The sequence below is a fragment of the Hippopotamus amphibius genome, chromosome 4, assembly GCF_030028045.1.
Source record: "Hippopotamus amphibius kiboko isolate mHipAmp2 chromosome 4, mHipAmp2.hap2, whole genome shotgun sequence".
NCBI classification, from domain to species: domain Eukaryota; kingdom Metazoa; phylum Chordata; class Mammalia; order Artiodactyla; family Hippopotamidae; genus Hippopotamus; species Hippopotamus amphibius.
In genome coordinates this window covers 16703724-16729809 of record NC_080189.1, presented here as the reverse complement: position 1 = coordinate 16729809, position 26086 = coordinate 16703724, and the positions used below count along the sequence as shown (strand labels likewise).

General features: G+C 43.5%; 1 protein-coding gene across 2 annotated transcripts in view; it reads right to left on the bottom strand.

Moving 5' to 3' along the window:
• DGKI (diacylglycerol kinase iota) overlaps positions 1-26086 on the bottom strand; it is a 456175-nt gene that overhangs the window by 250175 nt on the left and 179914 nt on the right. For both annotated transcript variants that reach the window (XM_057733401.1, XM_057733402.1), the window contains exons 4-6: positions 10270-10344; positions 8882-8938; positions 1679-1744 (exon numbers count right to left, since the gene is read on the bottom strand). In XM_057733401.1, the coding sequence (XP_057589384.1) occupies positions 1679-1744; positions 8882-8938; positions 10270-10344 (198 nt within the window). The remainder of the gene's footprint in view (positions 1-1678; positions 1745-8881; positions 8939-10269; positions 10345-26086) is intronic.

Sequence of the window (26086 nt, the reverse complement as noted above, 5' to 3'; positions counted from 1 at the left end):
GAAATCTCTGGATATGTAAGAATGTACAACCAACTGTACTGATGAAAACTTTGCATAGCACCACAGCATGCAGTGAATCTTTCAATCACTTAATCTGCACATGGAAAGAGAGTCACTAGCTTTCCTCTGATCCAGGGGAGAAGCCAGGCTCTAAAGAAGGGTTATTTATTCTCCAGTCAGGAGACACAGGTTTAAGACCATCCCATACCACAACTGCTTGAGCCTCTGAGAATCCATAAGCAACCGGATTATAAATACAGGAGATGAATCTATCAGCACAATATCATGGGAACGTTATGTGAAGAGTCAGGATCATGGACTTCCCCGCGGAGAGCCGTGATGAGCAGCCAGTTGTGAGCTCTCCTGGATGGCTGCCTGGGGACACTGGGCAGGAAGAGAGACACGGTCACAGCAACTCAGAGTGCAGGGTGTCCAGTTCTTCCCCTTCGGTTGAGCAGACCAAGAGAAGACAAGCCAGAAAAGCGAGTGTAATACGACACTAGGGAACACTTGTCACAAGATATGTAATGCTTATTGATTTTCTTTTAATAAAATTCCTCCAAATCTATTATGGCTTGAAAGCCGCTCAGGTGGTGCCAGCTACCAGCCTGTCCAGTGAAGGTACCTTCTCCACAGTGAAGAACCTGTTCATCCAGATCTTTCCTACTGTCCACATCTGACCTCAACATTGGCCATGCCAGCCTGTTCCTTCCCTCTTACGCATCCACACACACACATTCTTAAGGGAAAGCTGTAGACAGCCTACAGTCCACTAAGTAAGGGAAAATCCATAAGCCCGAGGGCAACAGCAGGAAGGGAAGGAAGACGGACCCAATGAAGGAAGGTCATGTGAGGGTAGAGGGCTGCCCTCCTTTTCCCCAGCCGTGTGAAACTGTCCTTTATTGAGACTAGCTTATGTGGACGTAATTTTAAAATAATCTTTGTAGTAGGATTATTTGTAGATCACCAGTCTAACTTTCTCAGAGGATCCTTTCATTCCTAAAGTAGATCTTCGTACATTGAAAAAGCCATAACCCAAACCCGTTAGGGTCAATAACGTGGAATCTACAGAGCATGCAGCTGTAGGACGCCCGCCTCACTCTTCCAAGCGGCCCTGCACCCTGAGGGGCCTGTAGCCAGTGATGCTCAGACAGTAGACATAAATGACCACATATGAGAAGGGCATCTCTCTCCAGGAAGTGGACAATATCCTAAGACAACAACACATTTCTGGCTTCTGTGCTGTCCTTCTATCCAGTTCTGCTCAACCACGACGCATCAACACAAGTAGTTCCACTCATCAACCTACTGACTTTCTGCTGTTTTCCAAAGAAGTGTGTGATGGGCCAGGAGTCCTCAGGAGGGAGTTTTAACAAAGTAGGAGGCATCCTTTTTTTAACGATCAACAACGAAATTCACCATAAAAGTCCATCCATCTCTCTTAAAAGGCGCTAATTCCTTGTATGCAGACCACTGCCTCTTGAGTGAGTTCTAGGACAAAGAAAACACCTCTTAAGGGAAGGAGGCCTGGAGCCAGGAGGCCTCTGGGAAAGGAGGGGACACACGGAGCCCTGGACTCAGGTCGCGGGACTCATCGAGCTCGGGGGCTCGCCGGGGCCTGAGGAGCCTCCTGCGGTGGCCGCGGCGGGGGGGGGGGGGGGGGGTGCGGGCCCCTTACCTTCCCACACTGCTTACATTTCCCCTCCTGCCGGCGCCTGTGCACCCAGTGGTGACGCACAAAGTTCTGTGGGGAAACAAAATTAAATGAATACGTTTCAATGTGCAAACTCCAACCTCAGGTTTTTGGTTTTTTTTTAATGTTTTAAGAACAGAGATTTCCGTGAACGGTCATCCAAGCCCATCTTAGCCCCAAAACAAATATGTGTACGTGTGATGTGTTTAACAATAAATGCAAATTCACTTGGGAAAAATGCAGCTAAGTCTCCATCCTCAGTGACCTTTCGTATGTGTAGAAACCATCAGTCATGCCCTCCCTCTGCGGCTTCCTGGTGACAAATGGCCATCATGAGTTCCCGTTACTCTGCTTTCTCCCCAGTAAAACACCATGATTTGTAACCTTGGGCTGGCGGCTGGGAAGAAAGGGGAAGGTAACTGAAGCAGGTAAAAGAAACATCCTTAAAGAAATGAGAATGTGAAGGAGAGAAGGATGAAGACGTCCAATTTTTTAAACAAATATGTATTTGATGCTTTATAAATGCCAGGCACGCGCTGTACTAAACGTTTGAGTTAGAAAGAACTTAAAGAAATTAAATTCTCAGAAAGAAATAGATCTCCTGATTCAGGACTTACATGGTGAGAGTTTTTCACTAGCGAAAGTGAAGGAAAAGAAAATCTGAAGGAAATGGATGACAAAGATAAGAGATGTGGGCATATCGTGAAATTCTGCAGCGAAGTTGTATTTAAACTGTCCTTGGGGATCCTGAATGAGATCAGCTTCTTGGCTTGAGCTGTAGGAAACATGGAAGGTCCTTTTCCTCCCAAACAAAGAATCACTCAAGAAGCACCCATCACCACAGCTGTTGGGATTCTTTACAAGAGAGAAGATGGTCTTCAGGCCTAATGGTGCAGGTAAAACCCTAGTAACTTACCTACAACTCATCTCTCTTAGGCCAATATGCCTAAAATACTTACTAATGTTTTTCTCCTGCCCTTTTCTGAGAAATACTTTACCTGAAGTTAACATGTGTATTGTTAGGCCACAATCCATACATTCCCTTTAAATTAGGCCCTTAAAATATATTCAGTCTTTCAACGAATACTTACCAAATGCCTACTATCCAGGCATTGTTCTAAGTACAGAGGGACACAGAAAACAGATCAGTGTCGAGAAAAAAAAAGTTATATCAAGGCATGAAATTCATAGTGACAAAGATACCCCTAACAAGCATTGGAATTATCAATTCCAAAATGTCACCTCCATTTCTCTTCATAATGTCAAACCAATTTAAATTAAAACTAAACAAAGATCCTGGAGGAATAATGGTCTTTTAACTATAATAAGACATAAAGAAGCATAATGGTCCCACTAATTAGTCTAGTTTTTGTCTTCCTTTTCCCACTGTGACAGTTTAATAAAACAAGGACACAATTCTTACATTGTTCTCAGAAAGAAGCTAATAATAATAGTTAACATTTCTTGACTGCTAACTCTGTGTCAGGCATTTTTTAAAATGCCTTATATGTAATAATACTTTTAATTCTCATGAGAATTTTCCTGAGTATAGGTGCGACTTAATTGATAAGTACTAGTAAAACCCCAAGGTGGTAAAATATTGAGATATTTCTATATTGGGTGATAAACTGAATTTAATGCCCCTACCATCCCCCTGGCTTCTCCCAGATGCCATAGCTTCCCCTACCCCCTCAACACTGGAGACCATTTCTACCTCCTTATTACGGAACAACTAGAATGTTAATTTTGGGCATAACAGGTCTCCAAGATTCTAGAGCTCTCTTCCAAAAATAAATCACGTTGCCTGGGCACTGCCATTGGGTTCTCCCACAAACTCAGAAGACTGAGCTGCACCCCACTGATGGCAGTTGTCCGTCCAAGCTTAAAGATCAACAGAAACAAGGAGGGGGCCTACGGCTGCACGTCCAGGAACCTGCTCAGTTATCAGCGTCCATACCATCAGGTCAGTGCAAAAACCCTACTGGGGATGAAGGTACTGGACCCTCCACCTCTCTGCTTCAGAGATGAGGCAGACTGCTCCAGCTCTGCACTCATTCAAGTGAGAAGCGCTTTAGCCCACCGCCTGTTTAAGAGTGAGGGCAGGGGAGGCGGGGGGCCAACTGCTTATTGTATTCTACCCCAATTCACATCATTGTAGGGCATGTAATCAGAGGGTTTGACTTGAATTCTCATTATCATCCCCATTTTACAGATGATGAAACTAAGGGATAGAGCGGTGACTTCAAATATCAGGGGCAGAGCAAGGATTCAAAGCCAGGCAGGCTGGCAGCACTGTGTTGCAGGGCCTCGCCTCTGCTCTGAAAGATCAGGTTCAAGCTCCTTCAATAAATGATTTCAATGACAGTAGTGGAAATATTGAATACATAAAAATGTCAGGCAGTATTATGAGAGAGAGAAAAATTTCCTATAATTACTGTTAGTTTAGCAGAAGCTGAGGGAGCATGAACAATATCATTGATGTTAAGGGAAATTCTCTGCTTATTGAGATTATAAATCACCTAATGACTCTCAATTTAAGAATTTAAGGAGGGAAACATTGGAAGAACTTGATGCAATTACCTATGAGAAATCATGGCTGACTCATGGGATTATTTAGCTAGTGACAGCTCTAATCAAAAGATTAAAGCAGCAATTTTCACAAATCAACAATTATTTAGAAATTATAAGACTGACGATGAATCATGTGTGCTGCAACATATATCGCTTGGTAAGCAGATTTATAATACCATGTAGTTCAGTTTATTTAGGGAATAAAAGAGAACATTTTTAAATTGTTTATTTAAATATTTATGACCCTGCAAGTTGTTAAATGTTTTTAATGTCATCTTTCCTAGGAAATAGGTAGGAAATTAAGGCATAGATAAAGTAACTCAAACAAAAGCACTACTATAGAAACTGAGTGGTTGTCTCTAATCTATGGCTCTGATTTGAGGTGTGAAGAATCTATCTATTCAGAGATCTTCTTAGGCCTGAGATAAATGTCTTCTATTGCTGCTTAAACATAGCTTGAACAAAGAAAAAGCCAAAAAATGTGTGTTGAATTGAATGAAATTTTCAACCTAATTTCTTTGACAATTAAATCATGTAGTTACCATTTTGGAGGACCATCCATTGCTTTTATCAATTAGGGGGAAAAAAAAATCCTATAGAATCACTGCTGTTTTATCATCCTTCTTTCCCAAGCACTTTAATTTTTCACACCATTTCCTTTTGACTATTATTTATATCTCCTAAATTACTGAACTGAAATTAGACTCAGCATCTTCACATGGCAAATATGAGTGTTGACACACTGCTGTTAAGATAGCAAAGCAAGGCTTCTGCTACCATAACGTCTTTTTACTGTTCATCAATAATCTGAATTATTCATATACCATCTTCAAATACTGGGTAAGGAAAGGGCTAGTATTTATGGGTGTTAAAATCTCAGTGATCCATTATTTCAGGGTTCATGGTCAGTATTGTTAGCAGAAATGCATAACACAATTGTTGAATTATTTTCAAAAGCAGCCAGGTTAATTGATAGTATTATTCATAGAGCTTCTGAAAGGATCTTAGAAATTATAGCCCAATCCATGCAGCTTATCCCTACAGAAACTGAGGTCCGGCCAGAAAGATTCAACTTAGAGGAGTTCAACCAATATTCATTAAAAAATTTCCATGTATCAGACACCCCACAAAGCCTAGGGGACAGTGATTAGCAGCCCTGCTCCAGATCTCAGCCCTAGAGACACCATCGAGGGGAAAAGAAGCAGAGGTGTCCTTTGAACCCAGGTCAAACTAATTCTAAAGTGACTGTTTCTTTCATTTACATTAAGTAAACTACCTAAGGTCTCTCAATTAAGAATCTCCATGGGTCATAATCTGTCATAAGTATCACCTCCAAACTGTCCTCTTAGACCAAGAGTTCTTAGACATTTGGGGAGAAATTAATCCCTTTATAAATTCATTCAGTCAAAAGATATTCATTGATCACATCCTCCGCATCCTGCCTGGTACAGTGAGGTCAGTACAAATTCCAGATATCCCCCGAAGCTTACACTATAGGAGGATGGCAACAAACAAGGAAGTGAGTAATAAATAAATAATTACGACATACAAAGTGCTCTGAAGGGCAGAACAGGTGTTTTGATAAAGTACAATGTGCAACCTCCCCAGAGGTGGTCATCACGGAAGACCTCTGAGGGGCTGATATTTGAACTGAGGTCTAACTATAAGAAAGAACTAGCCATGCCCAGAGCTTTCCAGTACAGCAGTGAAACACAGAAACATCAGAAGGTGAGAAGTATCTTAATGCGTGCCTCAAGATCAGAAAAAAATTCATGTGGCAGCTGGATGGGTTGGAAGAGATAGATGGGGCCCAGCCGACACAGGACTTTTGATTTTCATACCAAGCCAAGGGGTACGGTTTTCCTCTAGGTGATATGGAAACCACTGAAGAGTTTCAAGCTGGAAAATGATATAATCCAATGTTCATTTTAAAAGATAACTCTCTTAAATCATGGTGGATTGAAGGGGGAAATTAAAGAATCCTGGAGAAGTTATTGCAGTGGTCAAAAGCGAGAGATCATGGTGTCTTGGTCTAAGGCACTGACAACAGAAATGGAGATAAATGGATGGTTTGAAATACATTTTACCAATAAAATTGATAGGGCTGCCAACTGAATTAGATGTGGGGATTACCTGAGAGAAGTAATTAATATGAAATCCCCCCCATTTTCTCGATTGGAGAGCTGGGCCAATAGTCATCTCATTTTCTGAGGTACAAAAGAACTGGAAAAAAGCAGTTTTTGTAATAGAAATAAAGAGTTTAGTTTGTAATGTATTATATTTTTGAGATGACTGTGATACACTCAATAAGCATATCAAATGGAACTCCAAGTGTGGACGGGAAATGGAAAGCTAGGCGTTGCCAGCCCAGACATGGTATTTAAAGCCAAGGGATTGGATGAGCTCTCCCAACCACAGCAGGCAGAACATGGTCCAGTACTAAGCCCAACAAATACCAGAGAGTGAGCAACGACAGGACTATCCACTGAAATAAGAGGGACTTCAGGAAAGATGTCACGACAGGAGAGCATTTCAAGAAGGATGAAATATTGAGTGGTTTGAACACATTTGAAAGACTGAATAAGAATAGAAACATTTCTAATGGATTTGGCATAGAGGAGATATTGGCAACATTAAAAAAGCAATTTTAGTGGAAACAAGCAATTTCAGTGAGTGGGTAGAGTAAAAGCCAGATCAGAACAGGTTAAAATGCCTAGGAGGGGACATGCTGGAAACAATTTATACAGTTCACACTTTCTGGAAGTTTAGCACTGAACACAACACTGAGAATCAGAACTGCAGTTAAGACACAGTTTGTGGTTAAGGAATATTTTTGTTTGTTTGTTTTTTAAGATGGGAGCTACCAGAGCATGTTTACGCTAATGGAAATAACCTAGACGGAGGGCAGGGAGTTGAAAATGTAGGAATGGAAGACATAGCAAGTCCTTGATATGAAGACAGGGGAAGGCACTGAAAACACTTATGAAGGGTCTGGCTTCATAGAAGAGAAATAATACAGCTACTGAAAACACACCCCAAAAATCCTTGCATTAGAAAATTGCACATATCATTACAATTATCTATCCAGAGAGAAAAAGAGAGATTCAAGGACAGAGAGCCAAAGGTAGACATATGAATCCCCTGATTAGGAATTCATAAAGTCCATCTTAAAAACTCAAAATGATTTTGTCTACTGTCCTAAATAAAATTTCTCCTTCATTTGAGCTATCACTGAGTTATCACCTGGTCAGTGCTAATAGTGTACTCGGGTGACATCAAGGGTAAAACAACCCTATCATTTTTCTTAAATTTCCTCACCCTACACATGACCCATGGCTTTCCTCTTGCTGACACAATAGTCAAGCACAGTGGGAGAGGACAGCTGACGGGGACAACTATTGATATTTTCATCTCTCTCCACAATCTCCACTGCCAACCTGTTCTCTCTCCATGTTTTCTCCCAATGTCAGTAACAATGAGATCATTTTTCTTCACAGTGTCTTTTTTCATTAACTGTCATTAACACCTCTCTGTACTCAGACGTCTTCTATTCCTATTCTACTCATTCATCTGTTCTCATAGCTTTAATTACTATCTCGATATGCTGACAATTCACCAATGTCTAATCCAATCTTCCTCACAAGCTCCACACTCACCTACCCACTCAGCTTTCTGTTGGACATCTCCAGCTGGGGCCTCAGGACATCTCAAATTTGAGAGTTCTACAACTGAACTCATTACTTTCCTACCCCATCCTCAAAGCAACTCATTTGCCAATATCTCATTGCTTCTTCAGAGAAGAACCCTGGTTTATTCTGAGCTTCCCTGTTTTTGTGTCCAAAATCCAATCAATTACTATATCTAGTCAATTCTGTTTCCTTCAAATTCATATTCTCCAATTTTCTCCATCTCAGTATTTCTCTTAGTTCAGATCACCATTATTTCCTGCCTAGATTAGGAGAAGAGCTCTTTAAATTTTCTCCATGACTCCACTATTGCTGCTCTTGAACTACATGGCATTCCCTCCACATTGTAGCCAGAATAATATATGCTGCTTAAAACAGTTTAATGCTCCCTCTAATTACTTCCATGATGAGACACTCAACCTGTAGCCTTGCTAAGAAGGGCCTTCATGGTCTAGCTCCTGCTTATCTCTCGGATCTCATGCCTTCCTCCTATGTCCTCTCACTTTTGTACATGTGTTCTGTCTAGAAGGCTCTCACTCACCTCCTAGCTAACCCACCCCCTTCACTTAGATCATTCCTTTGGGTCTCAGTTTAGTTGCCACATCTTCCAGGAATTAAAATGGGCCAAAAGTCAATAAAATGCTACTTCTTTCTTACCTTTTCAATTATACCACTGTTCCTGCTCCCTACTTTCTGGTCCATTCAGTAAGACCTTAGCTCCCAATATATTCTATGAGAGGAAGAAAGGGCAGTAGACACACAATGAAGAGACTTGGGGGTTTTATAGATTGTATTTGTTGATATAGTGATAAGAAACTGATGTGGAATGCAGGGAGATGGATTTTATTTTTTTAATCCCTGGTGAATATGAATCCAATGAATCAATGGGAAATAAAAGGTGATATATGAAACAGAGCTCTGAGATACTCACTTCTCTCGGTGATCTTGAGCCCCCTTCTCGAAATGTTGGTTTACATCTGAAATTAATCTGTCATTTAAAAAGAAAAGTGTATTATATTAGGGATAGGCACCCAACTAGAATGAGTTATTTGAAAAAACCAACAGTCACAGATATTGAGACTATAGAAAAAAAAACAAACCTCAAAGAATAAGGAAAAGTCTTACACTATTCTTAATCTTTTGAAATCATCACCTTAGATAATCCCAAGTGATCCTGTTATCTCCAGTCCATGACTCTTCAGTTTCACTGATGAAATCAACGTATCCTTAGACAGTAATGCCCTTATGCCATAAATTTGAGAAACTGAGATAATAAAGAGGCAGGAGGAAAACACACGGCAGCTGGAATCATCCAGCTGTGTTTCAGCTTTTAAACATAGGAAAATATAAACTTGAGAAATTTTTAATATGATGACAATGATTCCCAAAATTATTCTTCAAGTATTCAGCACTCCCTTTCTTTTAGATGGGGAGGCCTCCCCGTACATTTACATCCCCTTTAGCTACTTGCTAAGGTGAAAGAAGTAAAGAAATGAAGTAGGAAATGAGTAAATGGGGTTGGGACAGCCAAATAGAAATTATTGTAAAATAATACTAGTCATTCCCACAAAGTATCAGTTGGCAACAATTGACAATGTGTCAGTAAAACTAAATGAATATCACAGGGGACTTAAATACTTCAATACATTTACACATGGCAGCTCAAGATAGAAGACACACAGAGAATCCCACATGGAAAAGGAGCAGGAGGAGTGGAAGGAAGAGGACAGCAGAGGACTCACTACTGGAGCCTTTGCCCTTGGCCCTGATGACAGATAAATGGACTCTGCAGAATCCACTTCCCCTGGAGGAAAGACACCACCAGGATGTCACTTCCAGCCCCACCCACACATCAATGCTGCGAAAGCAGGAGTGCTGCTCAAAGCAAGGAACTGAGCTTCTGGCTGGTCTCTCTCCCTTGCAGCCACTTTACAAAGAAGTAAACTCACAAAGGTCAGACATGTCTAAACAATAATTTTAAAGAGCTTATTGAATTTTTTTTTTAAGACGAAGGGTGAATAACAACACTTGTTATTGTGAAGAAAATTAGCACATACCAGGCTTTTCTCTCTAACCTTATTATTCCTTTCCTCAAGAGTCAACATAAAATATCAAATAATACCTCAGCAAACAATAGAGTGAATGAACCTTAAGCTCTGTCCCTCCATTCTTCCATTACTAATCTGGTAATAATGTTGGACTTCCAGGTTTTTAAATGAGCACTATTTTCAAAAAGCTGGAAATGGAAACTGACACCTGGTCTTGGAAGTCCAAAGACTTGCAGGGTAGCAAAAATTGCAGCAGGTGGCGCTGTCTCACCTTTTCTAGCTGTTCGATGCAGGCTGTGTGGACCACGATTTTACAGACGGCACACTTCCTCCTGAGAGCTGATTTCTGCAACAGAGAATTCAGAACACAAGAAGGAATGTTAACAGTCTGTCTGAAAGGTTCCCTGGGAGTAAAGAGAGCATACACAAATGAAGCAAACATAAACCAATTTAAAACTTCATCATAAACATTCCCAATAATATGACAAACTTCATCAATAGTCCTTTGACCTACCAAGTAGCTCCATATCCATGACTTAGGGTGGCCTAGATTTTCTCTTCAAAATATAATTTTACTAGCTGCTATATATACTGAACATATACTATGAACCAAGCTCTTTATTCTGTTTTCTTCTGTTTCATTACCTAACATTGTCAGCATTATTGTCCTTTTTTTTTTTTTTTCGTGTTTAATAGTTAAGGGGGGGGATATGTGTATAAAAACAGAGGATTGAACTTGGTGTACCCCAAAAAAAATAAAAAAAATAGTTAAGGGGTAGGGCCAATATCACAATGTAGGTCCAGGTTCAAAACACACATTCTTTCCCTACAGCCAAACAGTCCACATTTCAAGGGACTATCCTCTTGGATTTTTATTCCCAGCACAAATGTATACAAACTTACTCACTTGGGTTTCTGCCCAGACCTTCTGGAAAGTAAGAAGACAAGTCTCACTTTACAAATCATCAACATCATCATCGCAGCAGCAGCCCAGGGACAGCAGTAGCAGCTCCCACGAATTTAGTACTTGCTCTGTGCCAGGTATTCTTGTGAGCACCTCACAAATAGTAGCTCATTTAATCCTCACCACCCTAAGAAATAGGTAGTATTCTTACTTCCATTTTACAGATGAGAAAACTGAGGCACAGCAAGGGATGTGGCTGAGGTCATATAATTAGAGCACAGCAGGGCCAATGAGTCTGATACCAGGCTCACACTTGAAAGCATTACACAGTTTGGCCTCTCTGACAGTCAGTACCAGTTAAAAATTCACAATAAAACCTCTCTGAGGTTTATCTTTTTTTCTAACAGTAAAACACAAGCAGCAGGGAGAGAGAGAAAGGGGTGGAAATCTTGATTCAATGCTGCCAGTGCCAGGTAAACTCGAAGCTACAAATGCTCAGGTGTCTCTACAGAGGACAGGCTCAAAGGCGGATCTGCAGGAATAATTTGGGGGTTACTGAAAGAAACTTATTATAACAAAGCCAGTCTGTGATACAGCGCATCGAAACATCCAAGTGTGAAGGCCCCAAGTCCCTATCCTTAAGAAAGGCACTAGCATAGGGCACATTGTGAGGACTGGCTTCCCCTACTGAAATATGATTTTTAAGCCAAAAATTGAGGTGTTGCTGCTACCAAAGGAGCCTGGAAGGACTGCAAACCAGCAACGTGGAAGGGGCAGAGTCAGGAAAGAAACCACAGCCTCCTGCCTCTTTGATGGCTCTACCCATTCAGCACGGGGTCTCCAGAGTGCCATCAGCCACCAATCACACACCCAGAACGCTGCCGTCAGGACCGCAGCAACGACACGTGTCACTCTGATACCCGCTGACTATGGTTTAGGTACCCTGCGTGCGAACACTTTCATCACTCTTGCCTTTCCTCTGCCAGAGGAAGGAACATGGTCTGTAACCTTAAGTAAGTGTGGCAATCAATTGATTTTGCAAAAAACACAGGATAAGGGAAACCCAAGCATTTAGCTACGCTACTGAAAAGTGTCTTGGCTCTACTATTTAGAAGAAGGGGGTGGGGAGGAAGAGGAAGGGGTGGGAGAAGGGGAGGGAGAACAAGGAGAACGACAAGTAGTAGCAACAGCAGCACCAGCAGTGGCAGCATCACTGGAGGCAATAATAATACAATCCGAGGCTTGCAAATTTTCGTGAGCTGAGTGCCCATAAGCAAACTATCATTGCTCTCCTGTTTGTTCTGGATCTCCCGGTGGGGATCACTGCTTTAGCACCACCTGCAGCAAACACACGGGGCTCTCGAGTCCTGTTGCTCAAGAGCTATAGTGATGCTTGGGAGTTGATGTCATTCTACTCCTTATCCACTAAACTCCTAGGAGACTTCACCGCAGGCAAGCAAAGCAACACTCTCGTGGTAGCAAACACTGATGGACTGACTTAAGGCCACCTGAAAAGCCTCCCTCCTTCCCAGTAATTCCTGCCCTGGTCTAGCTTTATGCCTGATTGTGTGCTCTGCACTAGGGTCTGTAGAGCTCCAAGGGCTCCGTGAGGCCCCTACAAAGTCACTAGGGATTGTGGGAAGAGACAAATGTGCACTCACTGTAGCCAGAATACCCCTTCCTTGCCTTGTTTTCCATCTGGATTCCAAGTCAGAATCTCTTTTGAATAAGGGATCTTGCCTGGAAGACTTTGAGAACCTGTGGGTTAAGACTGTTCTCTCTCAGCTTCCTAGGATAACATGTATCCACACGGATATCGTTCATATGTAATCATTTAAGTGCAATGTTCTACAGATGATAATATATGAAGAAAAGTGTTTTATGTTATAAAACTAATTTTACTTAAACAGTATTAAATTTTAAAAGGCCCTCATAAACTATAATACATGCTTCTACGCCTTCTGAGGCAGAATATATAAACAATAATCTGAATTTTTCTTTATAATGACTACAACATGATGCATTTTACTACAAAGAACAGTCATTTTTCTGCTTCCTGTCTTTCTATCAGGCTAGACAGTCTTTCAATGTTATTGTGCCTGACTTTAGTTACCCTCAATTTCCTAAATGACAGCTTCTAAACAGCTTATAATCTGATAAATCAGATAATTAAGGTCTATAATCACATGCAAAATTAAGTGAATAAATTCTGAATGAAGGCCTCAGGTCTTTTTCCATAGTAGAAAAATACATGGATTTTAGTTTCTCAACTGATGAAAACTGTTTCAGTGAATCAGAAGTCTGAACTGCTGACTTCTTGGTTCACGACTATGCATCAATGGGTTAAAGTTATTCGAGATGGCTGGATAATAAGCGTCTGGGCAGAAATTGCTCAATTCATGCTTGATTATGTTCCAATTTTAATTTGCAAGATTTAAACTAAATATAAAGATAAAACGCAGGAATCTAGACATTCTAAATACTGTAAGTATTCAGTTTTTCTTTAAAAACTCTTACGTCAATACCTCCTTTGCTATGAAAAATGATAAAGCAAGAAAAGTCATTAAAATTAAGTCAGCATATTAGTTGTTATTCTTCATATTGGGACATAGTTGTTATAGAGCCTAGCACAAGGATACAATTTTAAAAATAAATATGGCCTGGGACCCAAACGTGCCTAAAAATTAACATTATAAAAGTTTAATAATTCACTCTCATCAATGAATTTAAAGGCCAGTTAGGCTTACTGCTTCAAATATCAAGTGATCTCAGTGCCCTTACTAAGGGCTTCCTGATTTTGTCAAAGGAAATCCACTGATTTGAAATTCTGTGTGTAAGTGTGATATCTGTAAAAACTGCTGGAGGGGGCACATCTGTGGAAACTAAGACAACATAGGCTAGAATATAGATTATATCCCATTATACTATGATCTTAATTTCCTTATGTAATGATGACACAATGAATGATATGCTATGCTTTGGGATGGCGGGACTCACCTAACCAGAAGACCTAACAGTGACTGTAAGAGAACACACTCAAGGTTCTGACTTGGCCGTACATGCCTCCCATGTTGCAGGCGCCGCTGGCATTCCAAGCAGTGACAGCTCCTCACCAAACTTCTCACATCAAGCGTGGAAGTAAAACTGTCACAGCCTTAGACCACTGGCACTAGGGATGGAAGCTGGAGCGGGGACATAGGGAGTACAGACAAGCAGTGGTAGAAAGTATATACTTGTCCCTGAGAAAGAGTTTAATATCTAATCCTATCCCACCTACCCACCTCCTTTGGTCACAAGTCCCTGATCCATCTGTATCACCAAGCAAGCTACATTTTCTTCCTTTGAACAAGAGATGTGATTTCTGCTAAGCAGCAAGGAAGATCTGGTGGTAGTTAACAGCGTTTGATAGAAAGACAGAAAGGAGAAAGGGAAGGAAGGAAAGAAGAGGAGAAAGAAGGAGAAATCTAGTTTCACAGGCTTATGATTTGTGACAGGTCAAGTCCTCCTTGCTGCCCAAGGAAACTCAAATCAAACGTCACCCCTAATAATCTGAAGTTTGACCCCAAGAAGCGTGTACAAGGCTGGCTGAGCCCCTTCCAAGCAAGCATACACCAAATCTCATTTTTCCCTGAAGATGGGCAAGTTATCCTGCCTCTGGGTTTGTAAGGACACTCCCTCCCCTAACACACACACACACACACACACACACACACACACACACACACACACAGGTTTACTCATCAGAGATCAGAAACGGAGAAGTAGGAGGAAATACTTAGTCTCCAGAGCCAACACGGCCACCCTGTCTTGGCCTCCTGTCTCAGGAGACCTCAGAAGCCAGAGCCTGCTGCTGGCCATACAAAAGTATGCGCTTGGCAGCATCTCACTGCAGACAGCATTCCCAGACCACGGGCTCACAGACCCAATGCAAGGAATCACTGCTTCCATCAGCCCCACCCTCATCATAAGGCCACAGTGACAAAAGGATGCACAGCCAGGGAAGGGGCTCCAGGTAGGAACCCAACCATCCTGGGAGCAGGGAGGAAGGCAGAGAAGGCATCAGGGGGAGGACTAGATGGAGCACTGAGTGGTGGAATGCCAGGGAAAAGAGGGCTGGATGAGGCTGGTGGGATGGGTTTCCTAATCATGCTCCCCTCTGCTGTCTTCTCCCCGGTAATTCTCAGCCTCCTCACCTTTCCCACATTCGAAGAATCACAGTGAGAAATAGAAACTGAGTGTTGGGAGTCAAAGGAGAAACAGCGAGTGGGACAAGAAGTATCCCTCCCTTCCAGACACAAAGCTCAGTCTACAGGGGCACTTTGATGGAGAGGGGAGATGGGCGACAGGGCCCAGGCAAGGTCATCCTTTTTCCCTCTCCAAGGGTGGGGTGAATGGGCTGCTCGGTAAAGTGCAAGGAAGGAAATTTCCTAAGCCTTCAGACTGTCAGGAATTCAGCGTCCTTTCGGTGAGGATTGCCTCTACGGGCAACAAGAACGAGAACATTGCTGCTGTATAATCCTAGGTAAATGAAAACAAGAGTTCTTTGATTTATTTAAAAAGCTAATTAGAAGAAATGACAAGCATACTTGGCAAGTTCTACTCCTCCAGGGAGTCGGGGATGCAATCTGTAAATTGGTATTAGGAGAAAAAGAAGACTGACATTATCTGTAAGTGCCATTAATGTGGTTTCAGGGCCAAAGCACGGACTCCATTGCCACTTGCGCTGGCGCCTCTTTTCCCGAAACAGAATACAGCACATCTTGGACAAACCCAGAGGGTGGCTCGCTGAAGTGCCAGCATGCCCCTACTGCGGCCCCTCACTACAGAAGTCAGTCCTTCCGTGACGGCAGGATTTCAAGAGCCCAGACCAGGGGGCAGAGAGGCCACGTGTCAGGAGGAGTCTGTGCTCGGTTGGGGGGAATCTCAGAGAGCTCTCCTCAGAGGGTCTCCCGTGGGGACACCTTGCTCTGTGTGAAAGGGTCCCAGCCCTCAGCCTGGGTACTGCTGTCCGTGGTGGAGAGTCAGGGCCTTCATTTGTCAGGGCCCCACGTGTTCCTGCCACATGTCCTCTGGACAGGGCTCGGTGAGGGCTGAATCCCTCAGAGATACCCCCCTACCGTCACCACCGATACTAAATGATGCCGGAAGTACCTCCGAATACATGAAAGAAAAAGGAGCAGGGACAACAGGAGGTTGCGGGGGTGGGGGAGGGGGTCACGTAAACAAGTAATGAAAATACACCTGCAACACTCAAATACACACAGATATGCCTAAACACACCAGTTCTCAGGAATCAGGATGGTCGGAGGCATCCTACGTAGTGAATTTTGTGTGTAGCTGAAACAATGTCAGCATTCTGAGTGCTGTGCAGGAAATGAAGAGAAAGAAGCTTGTGTCCTTCCTGGGAGAAGCTCGTGAGCCACTTGAGGAGACAAGGAGGACTGGAAAGAAAAGGTCACTAACAGGAGAAGGCCGTGCATCGCTAAGTGCTAAATGAACAGCTCAGACAATAAAAGCTGTAATTTAGAGCAGGGTAAAACCTCAGAGGCCGAGTCAGTAAAAAGGACCTAACAGAAAAAAAGCAAATTCTTGAATTGGGCCTTAAAAGATGTATACATTTGAAAAATTGAAGACACTCCAGCAGGGAGAGGATCCAAAGTCTCTTTACATAGTAGGCACTGATGCCGCCTGAAAGCAGGGAGCTGGCTTTTGAGCGTCTGATGGGGCACTGAGCCAGGGGCTCCCAGGGGTCCATTTGCATGAGTCGCTGGGCACCATGTTTGATGGTGGAGTGTGGAGGCTTCTCTGTGCGCCTGGCTGGGGGGGCAGGTGGAGGAAGGTCTCCGCAGAGGTGAGGAGTGGGCACACTGGCCGTGGGCCACGAGGGTCTCAAAGAGAAACGGCAAAGCAAAACTCTTCCTGAGAGGCCCAGGGTTGAAAAGCACAGAGTTACAAGAAGAAGCAGATTCCTCTGTGTCTCCCTATACTGCTCTAACCCAGCACCAGGAACACTGCCTGACGCATAACAGGGGCTGGAAGAGAGATTCTGGAAGGGAGGGGAGGGGAGAGGGGAGGAGAGGAGGAAGGGCTTGCAGGGTAGGGCTTTTTCTCCAACGTAAGCCCCCAGCCCAACCCCAGTCTGGAGAACGGGTGGCTTTGGAATGATAAGAGAAACCCCCCCTAGGACACAGGCATTCTCAGGATAAGCAGCCCCAAAAGGAGCAAGAACGAGGTGTCCTATCGGTGTTTGAGGGACAGAAGAGCTTTATAAACACTAGAGGGAAAATGGGGTAGAGATTTCATGATGAGTACAGTTGAACAAATTTTGTGACCACATATGTCTTTGGGGGAATTCCAGAGATATAGGACAGGAAGGCTGTCTTGCAGAAGACTGAGGTCTTACATAAATGGGGAGAGTTAAGAACAGGAATTCTGCGTCATTGCTGCTCATGTGATCCCACCTGGATCTACAGGCTAATAAGACTCTGGCATATCTACTTGGGTAGCACTTTGTAGGGGTAGATAGAACTGGGGCCAGCACACAGGCCAGTCTTCCCGAACAGAAGTCCCGCTGGGTGATGCGGATTAGGCTAGAAAGGTAGATTGGGAAAAGATTGCCAAAGTCCTTAAATCTAGACTGAGAAATTTGAACCTAAGAAGCAATGGGGCACTAAAAATTTCTGAGACTCATGTGGCCAAAAATAATAATTCAATCTGATGGCAGGATGCAGCACTATCTGAAAGCAGGAGGAGGAAGACGAAAGGAAATGAGATGCGGGATATATTGATTCAGTCAACCGATAAATACCGAGCACCTCCGAAGTGCCAGTCACTGTCCCGGGCACTGGGGATACAGCAGTGAATATAACATTAAGAATTTTTTTTGATCTCATGGAGCTTACACTCTCCAGGGAGAAACAGATAATAAACAAGATGCGTACGTGTAATATATAATACGCTGATAGAAATAAGTGCTAAAGAGAACAATTAAAGAGAGAACGGGGGCGAGGGAATATCAGCAGGGGAGAGTTGAAGGTGGGACAGGTTGACCAGGAAAGCTCTCACTGAGAAGATACATTTGGAGAAACACCAGGCGGGGGACGTCCCTGGCAGCCCAGTGGTTAAGCCCGCACGCTTCCAGTGCAGGGGGTGTGGGTTTCATCCCTGGTTGGGGAACTAAGATCCTGCATGCCTCAAGGTGCAGCCAGGAAATTAAACAAACAAACAAACAAAACTGAACTACAAAGCAATTCTTAAAAAAGAAAAGAAAAGAAAAGAAATACCAGGAGGAAGTAGGGAGCTGGCCATGTAGTTATCTGGGGGAAAAACACTCCAGGTAAAGGGAACAGAGAGTGCAGAGCCCAAAGGCATGAGGACCATAGGAGGTTTGCAGAGTGACCAGGAGTCAGTGTCGCTGGAGTGGATGGAGTAAACTCGGCAGAGATAAGGCCAGACCACAGTGGCAGCCAGGTCACACAGGGATTAAGTAATGAACAAGGACCTACGGTATCACATAGGAAATGATATTCAATATCTTATAATAATGTATAATGGAAAATAATCTGAAAAAGAATATATACATAACGGAATCACTTTGCTGTGCATCTGAAACCAATACAACATTGTAAACCAACTATACTTCAATTTTACAAAAAGGCATTAAGCAATGAGAGTTCACGGTGAAAATTCATGTATTAGGCAATGACCTGAATTGGGGTGACGAGATTGGAACAGAAGAAAAGGTAGAGAAGCAAGAGTGATGATCCGACAGAGCAGGGCCCCCTTTCCAACATGCGCAGGTCTCCAGAAAGGTGAACGCAGGTCTCTCACACCTGGGCCTCATGTCTTTCAGGAGAAGAACTGATATAGTCAAGAGTGGCTTCACTTCTACTCGCTGGTCAGCTTGCTGCTTGTGTGCTCAGCATTGACTACAGGTACCGCACTCTCGTGCTGTGCTATGGTCAGGATTGCCTCTGAAGTACTGCAATAAAACTCACTTAACATGCTCTTCAAATAGCATAGCTTGTTCTGTTCCAAGGAACACATTATCTGAAGCACTTTGCATATGAAGTGTTTATGTTTGCAGAGACACCTTCCCTGAGGAACCGCAGACACGCACATAAATCTGGGGTAGGCAGGACCCACAGGAACTAAGGCACAGGAGGGTCTACTCCACAGCTTCCCTAGAGACACAGAGAGAAAGAGGAATGTGCCACTCTTCATCACTGTTTGGACATGAATAAAAGTATCCTATTTTCTCAACAGCCAGTGCATTTTATGTTTTTCATCTGAAGAGAAACACAAAATTTTAGAGCACAAAGCTCAGGGAAGGGAAAGGACTTTGTGAGCTGAACATGAAAACCAGAGCAACACATGGAAACCTGTCCTCGTCCTGAAAAGCAGCCAGTCAGGGCTCACAGGAGAAAATTCAGTAAGAACTGAGCTGACAGCTCCCCTCTTAATTCAAAGCTAAAGCTGATAGCTGGTTATAAAGAATGGCACCTCTCTGTGTTTTGACCGTTGGATTAGGATTGGCAGAAACGGTGGTCAGAATGACACAGGTTCATTTTAAGAGGGAAAAAAAGGTGCATGCCTGCATCTCAATAGTTTACCCATACACTGAAATCCATACTGAATCATTCTCTTTAAGAATGATTTAAAAGTGGCTTATGTTAGTGACTTGGTACATTTTGTAAATGAGAAGAAAGTGATAGGTACAAGACTTCTCTAATGGGCTTTAATAGAAAACTACCACATGACTCTTAGGAGAAGTCTACATCTTGCAACTTGATTGGGTAACTGGTATACCCGGCTACTGTCTTTTGCACATCTACATAAAATTCAGGTACAGTTATGGAGACAGAAACCAAATATAGATTGCAGCTGTTACTTATGAAAAGGATGATGAAAGGCCTGCTAAATCTGCATTGGCTGGTACAAGTTTAATGGAAGGAAACCAACACATGGCTGCCCCCAGAGCTGGGATGTGAGATGCTCCAAGTGTCTCTCGTTGACTGGTCCAAGATTGCTGCCCGCGTTAAGCATTCCTTCCACCTGCTCCTGCCTGCCCACAATGCATGAAACAAAGATTTCAGCCTAATGAACCCCAAGAAATCTTGAAAAATCCATAATTCTATTTCCCACTCCTGGTTCTCCTTTTACCCAAGCACATGCTGCATTTCCATGACGGCTATTATTGACTGTCTCCATATTTTATTATTCTCATCCCTTGTTTCACTGTGTATTTTCTTCTGTCTGCTTGTCTTTTCCTCATTTCTTTTTTCCCATTTGTTTCCTCTGTGCTTCTCAGCTTTGGTGTCAGCGGGTTCTGACGGTGGCCAGTCAATAGCTTTCACTTTATCACGTGGTATCTTCCTGCTTTGGTTCTTCTCGGCTGCCTTTATGGCCGCTCCCTGTTCAATGTTTATACTCTCTTCAAAGTTATCTCAGATCAAAGCTGCCATGTATCTTATTGTAGATTAACTGAAGCGTTTCCATATGTACAAAAAATGTATATAAATATGATCACAAGTATACAGGCACTAATAAGTAGATATTCACATAATTAAAACCCTACACACACAAACACACGTGTACTCACAATTTTCCAGCAGAAAGGTATGAGTGAGGATGAGCTGGACATATTACGGATGGAAGTCATAATAGAGACAACAGGAAATGGTGTCTCAACATGATCTCAATTGTCTAGTTCCGAGGTAGGATATCAAGGGCATAGCAGAGATCTGAAGCTTAATGTAAACTAGAAAACACCAACCAAAGTTTGCCATCTTACTTGCAGCATGAATTCTAATACATTCTCAATATCAGTTTACTTTGTAGAAATAGATGAAACTGTTTTTTTAAAGTTCACGGCTTAAGATCTCTAAACAATAATTCAGAGACATTTGCTTTAATCTAGAAGATTGTATCTACTTAAGAAGCCATATCAAACCATGGTAAATTACCAATCCTTTTACTGCCATTTCCAACACCCCAAGCTGTTGATGACATAATTAAGACAAAGTCTTTCAGCCAATGTGGCCCAGGAAGACCATGATTTCCATCATAGTTCATCCAACACTGTATCTCCAATTGGCCATGTAGTTTTCACTCACATGCATACAACTACCAGTACCATTTTTCAACGAGGACATCATTACCACGGACAGAGTATTTACCAGGAGGCTGGCAGTATGATATATACATTATGTGCACTGGAGATACAGCTCACTTCAGCTGTGCAAGGTGGGTACCATTCACCTGCTTAATAGATAAGGAGTTAAGATCCTATGAGGTTGAGCAACTTGTCCACAATAGAGTGGCCAGGAGTGGAACCTAGGTTTTTCTGACTCAAAGCCATCTCCTTCTATAACATCTTACTACATTCCTCTCATTTTGCTAGTGAGAGATTAGGGGAGCAAGACTGATGAAGCTAGGTAACCATGATATTTGACAAGATTGCTTTAGATGATCTGTTCTCATGACAGCCCCAAGGGGATGGACTAATGACAACCCTACCATGACCGCCTGTGCCAAGAATGGTCAACAGCAGTCTCTATCCTCCATAAGAGTCAAATAAGAAGGGCACAACACAGACTAACCAGGACTTAAACCCCGCAATAGCCGGAAGTAGTGAGTGTGGAATCTCCTTGTGAACAGCCTTAAAAATAAGGCAGAAATTCAAATGCCCTGGATTCAAAGTATAATGATACTTAAATGGCAGGGTTGATCTGGTGACAGCTGTCTGTGTGTGTGTCTTTCAAGAATCACATCATTGAACTCATTCATTCATTCCATGAAAAAGGGCAAGATAATTACTCAGTGCAGTCACTGTTCTCAATACTGAGGACCCAGGAGAGCACAAGACAGGCAGAGTCCTGAGCTAAACGGAGCCTATGCTCCAGGAGGCACACAGACAGACAAGTAAGGAAGTGATTTTTTTTAAAGGCTAGAAAGTGATGCACACCGGAAAAGATGGAGAGAATGAAGAAGGGGCACAGCTGGGTTGGCTGTTCCACCCTCTCTTTTATTCAGTGAGGGAGAGGGGATGATTACAAGGCCCTCCAAAGTAAATACCCTGGCACTGCCTGTTGGGTTTCAGTTTCTGACAATCCATGGGAGCCACTTTCCCTCAAGGAGGAATGACCTGAGTAACCAAATTTTTACTGAGTGCTTGTGACTGGCCACGCGGTTCATTGCTATAGAGGCTTTATCTCATTGAAGTTTCACAGCAACCATAAGCAGCAGGTATTATCCACATCTCACAGATACAAAACTGAGGCTTAAAGAGGTTAAAACAATGACCGATGTCACACAACTAGAAAATCCCAGAGCCTGGATTCAAAGCCGGGTCACTCGATGCCAAAGCCCACTCACCGCCTCAAATGGAGACATCAAAGCAGGCTTTGCCATTTCCTTCTGTCTTTAAAACATTACCTCTGCAATCTGTATCTGCCTGGAACAGGTGGTAAGAAAAACAACAACAAAAAGCTCCTAAAAAATAGGCAATATTAACTTGGGGCCAGTGGCAGTTCTTGGTAACTGCTAATGCGAACAAAGCTTCGGCTGAGATTGGGGTCTCTCGGCAGCAAGAATGTTGGTTAGAATCTTTTGTTCTGGGTCCCCGGCACTGAGGGACACTGGAAGGATGGAGAGCCCTTCTGCACACCTGGGCATTGCCTAGGTGATATGTAAAGCCTATACTGAATCATATGCAAATTATTTTTATTAAGTAACAGAACTGTATCCATATTAAATAAGAACAGACGCACAGCACACAAGCACATAGCCACATACAAACACACAAATGCACCCTCAGTCTAAAAGCATCTTTGCAGAAGAGGTGACAACCATTCTCAAAGGCTCAAGCTCTAAAAATTAAATAAGACATACTGACAGACAGACACACACACAGACACACGGCTTAATGAAAGTTTAAAACGAAGGCAAAAGAACTGCGTGATGATACAGAAAAGTCAGGAAGCCCCACCGCAGTGACTGTCTCTCTGACTTTTCTTTCCGCTAAGTGGGAGTAAACTGCCCCAACGACCACCCCAAAGGGTTGTTGTTACTGACCCACGCTGACAAGAGGAAAACTGCATGGCATGGATATTTCTCAAATAGTTTTCCACTGAATACGGAGACCCCACAAGATGAAGATGGGTGTTCTGTGGGGAAAATAATGGGTTTTCAACAATCAGCCCTTCCCCAGGGCAAACAGATAGCAAATCCTGCATACCTAATGCCCTTCTTGGAGCTTCAGAATACATATTTGAAAACACAAAGGTGTTCAGTGTTTTCTAAACTTATTCGATCACAAGCCTCTTTTAAGGCACAATACCCCATATTGATCTTATAGGAGTTTAGTGCTCTCTAGAACATGGTTTGTTTTTTTTTTTTTAAAGTGGACTGTGCAAATAGATAACGGTACTACTGATGCCAGGTTACCTATAAGAGTGATAGAACCTTGCAGCTCCCTGGGCTCCATATCTTATCACTCTCTCCAGTGCATGAAGTGGCAGGGTCACGGGGAGGGTGGGGGGGGAATCGCAGGAGGGAGGGAATATGGGGATACGTGTATAAATACAGCTGATTGACTTTGGTGTACCTCAAAAACTGGTACAAGAGTGTAAAGCAATTATATTCCAATAAAGAGCTTAAAAAAAAAAGTGGCAGGGTCAGAATTATAAGCTCCTCAAGCATACAGATAACACTCTAAGTCAAATAATTGCAATGAAAACAACGAGAGCTGTCATAATAGCGATGGTTAACGTTTACTGAGGATCTGCCACATGCTAGCCCCAGTGCTGTGTGTGCCCTTGGATGATCTTATGGAAGTTCCCGACCATCTGGCCAGACACACATGGACAACATCCCTCGCATCCACCACGGGAACCCCCCACCCCCTTCCCCCACTCACATCCACTGAGTCGGGGGTCAGGAGCAGAGCGTCTGTCTGAGCAAATGCTTTTCAAAACTATTTTTGTTGACGGCTCTGCTCTCCCTGAGTCATCTGGATTTTTGGGCTCCTCCTTATCCTGATGGTGGGAGGCGCCTCTGACAGAGAGCGGCCTTAGAAGCTCCCCGGAGATGGCATCCTCACGGCTGGCACCCAAACAGCTTGGAAGGCTGGCTTAGGCGTCTGGGCTTTGCTGCCGCACTCACAGCTCCCTCTGCGAGCCCACACCCCGCCCAGCCAGGCCGCCATCTGGAGGTGCGGGAGCATCAATCTGCTGTGATGGACGACCAGGGGTGGCCAGCAGGGGGTCCCAGCACAGCCTGAGGCTCGTGTCCAGTGTTGGTGCTCTGGGGAGTCTACCCACCAGACCCGAATGCGCGGACGGTCAGAGGTCCCCAGCCACCTGTGCTGGGGACCGACCCTCTCATCTTCTCTCTCACAGCACAGAGATGCACGCAAACCAGCATCCGCACGGGCCACTGCCCAGTGCTCGCATCTTCCAGAGACGAGATAGGCAGAGTTGTCACCAGGTTCACCACCTTTTTTCTTTTTTAAAACAACAAAAAGCTGAAAGTTTCCTTCAAGTAGGGCAGAGAGCTACTGCCCTTGTACTCTTCTTACAAGTTTCTTCCAAAAGCCAGGAACGTAGGCAGCATCCTTTCAAGCAGATGCTGTGATGCCTGATTACTAGGATGAGCCGTCTGACCCGTCAATCAGGAGACACGGCCTGTGAGATGTTTTCCAGAATGAGTCACTGTGATTTGTCACACTTAGTTGGTCCCACCCATGACCTAGGGAGACTATGCACGTTACTCACAGCAGCAAAATGTCAGGGAAAGTGTAAGAGTCTCGGTGTTGGGGTTAGAATCATCCCAAACAGAAGGCTTTGTTGAAACCAAAGTCCAACCAAACTACAATTCAACTTAATGGCACTGAAACATAAGCACGGACAGGAGAGAAGGAGGGAGGATATTAACATTGTCAACTAACGGAATCCTCCTACCAATTCTGAGAAGCAGATAAAATCATCACCATTTTACGGAGCAACCTGAGACTCAGAGCAGCAGGGCAGAGCTAGGATTTCTATCCAGATCTATTTGTCTCTGGATCTGAGTGGCTCCTCACTTTCCACTCCCTTCCTCCGCATCTCACCTGGTCTCCCTAATGCAATTCATTCACTTACTTAATAAAACTATATTTGCTAAGCACTGAGCAGTATTGGAAGGCACCTTAGAATTAAGGTCAGGTATTACGAGGTGAGGTTGGCCACTCTTGCCAAACATGACCCACAAGGACAAGATTAAAGCAAAACACATGAACAAAACAATAACAAAAGCAAAACAGTACCCATTAGCCTACCCACAAAAAAGAAGGTGACATAAGCACATTTAAAAATAGAGAAGATATATCTAGTAACAGCATTCTGAAGTCTGACAGCTCCTTTTTTCTCTTACCCAACCTACGCAGTCTCCCTCACCTTTCTACCTACTCTTCCTGTAGTTCTCAGCTTCTGGTACCTACCTGTCTGTCTGCTCACTTATCCAGAAAGCCACATACCTCTCAACTGAAATCCTCAATCAAGCCTGATTTAAATGTACCTGTGTGAGTGCATCGGAGAGCCGTGTGCAGGCATCTGTGTGGCCAGGTAAGGTAATTCACCTTAACAAAATGGTTACTCTCCTGGCTTCCTAGGGCTGCCCCAACCAAGTACCACAGCCTGGGTAGCTTAAAGCGACAGAAACATGAATTCTCTCACAGCCCTGCAGCATGGAAGTCTGACATCACGTTGTCAATAGGGTTGGCACCCTTCTGAGGGCAAATCTGTCCATGCCTCTCTCCTAGCTTCCGGTAACAGCCTGCAGTCCTTGGCTTGCAGCTGCACCTCTCCATTCTCTGCCTCCATCACGGCGTAGCTTTCTTCCCTGGGTACCGTTGTGTGTCCTCTCCTCTTCTAAGGACACTCGTCAAAGTGGATGAGGTCCACCCCTAAGTGAAGTATGACCTCATCTGCACAAATTACATCTGCAACAAGCCTATTTCCAAATAAGGTCACATCCTGGGGTCATGAGGGTCAGGATCTCAGCATATTTTGGGGGGTACACAATTCACCCCTAACAGCCAGATGCAGGGACCAAGCCACTTCATGTGGTTCTGACACCCTCTCTGTGAAGTAGATCAGTGGCTCCCTACACACTATGTGTGACAGCACATAATATCATCTGTAGA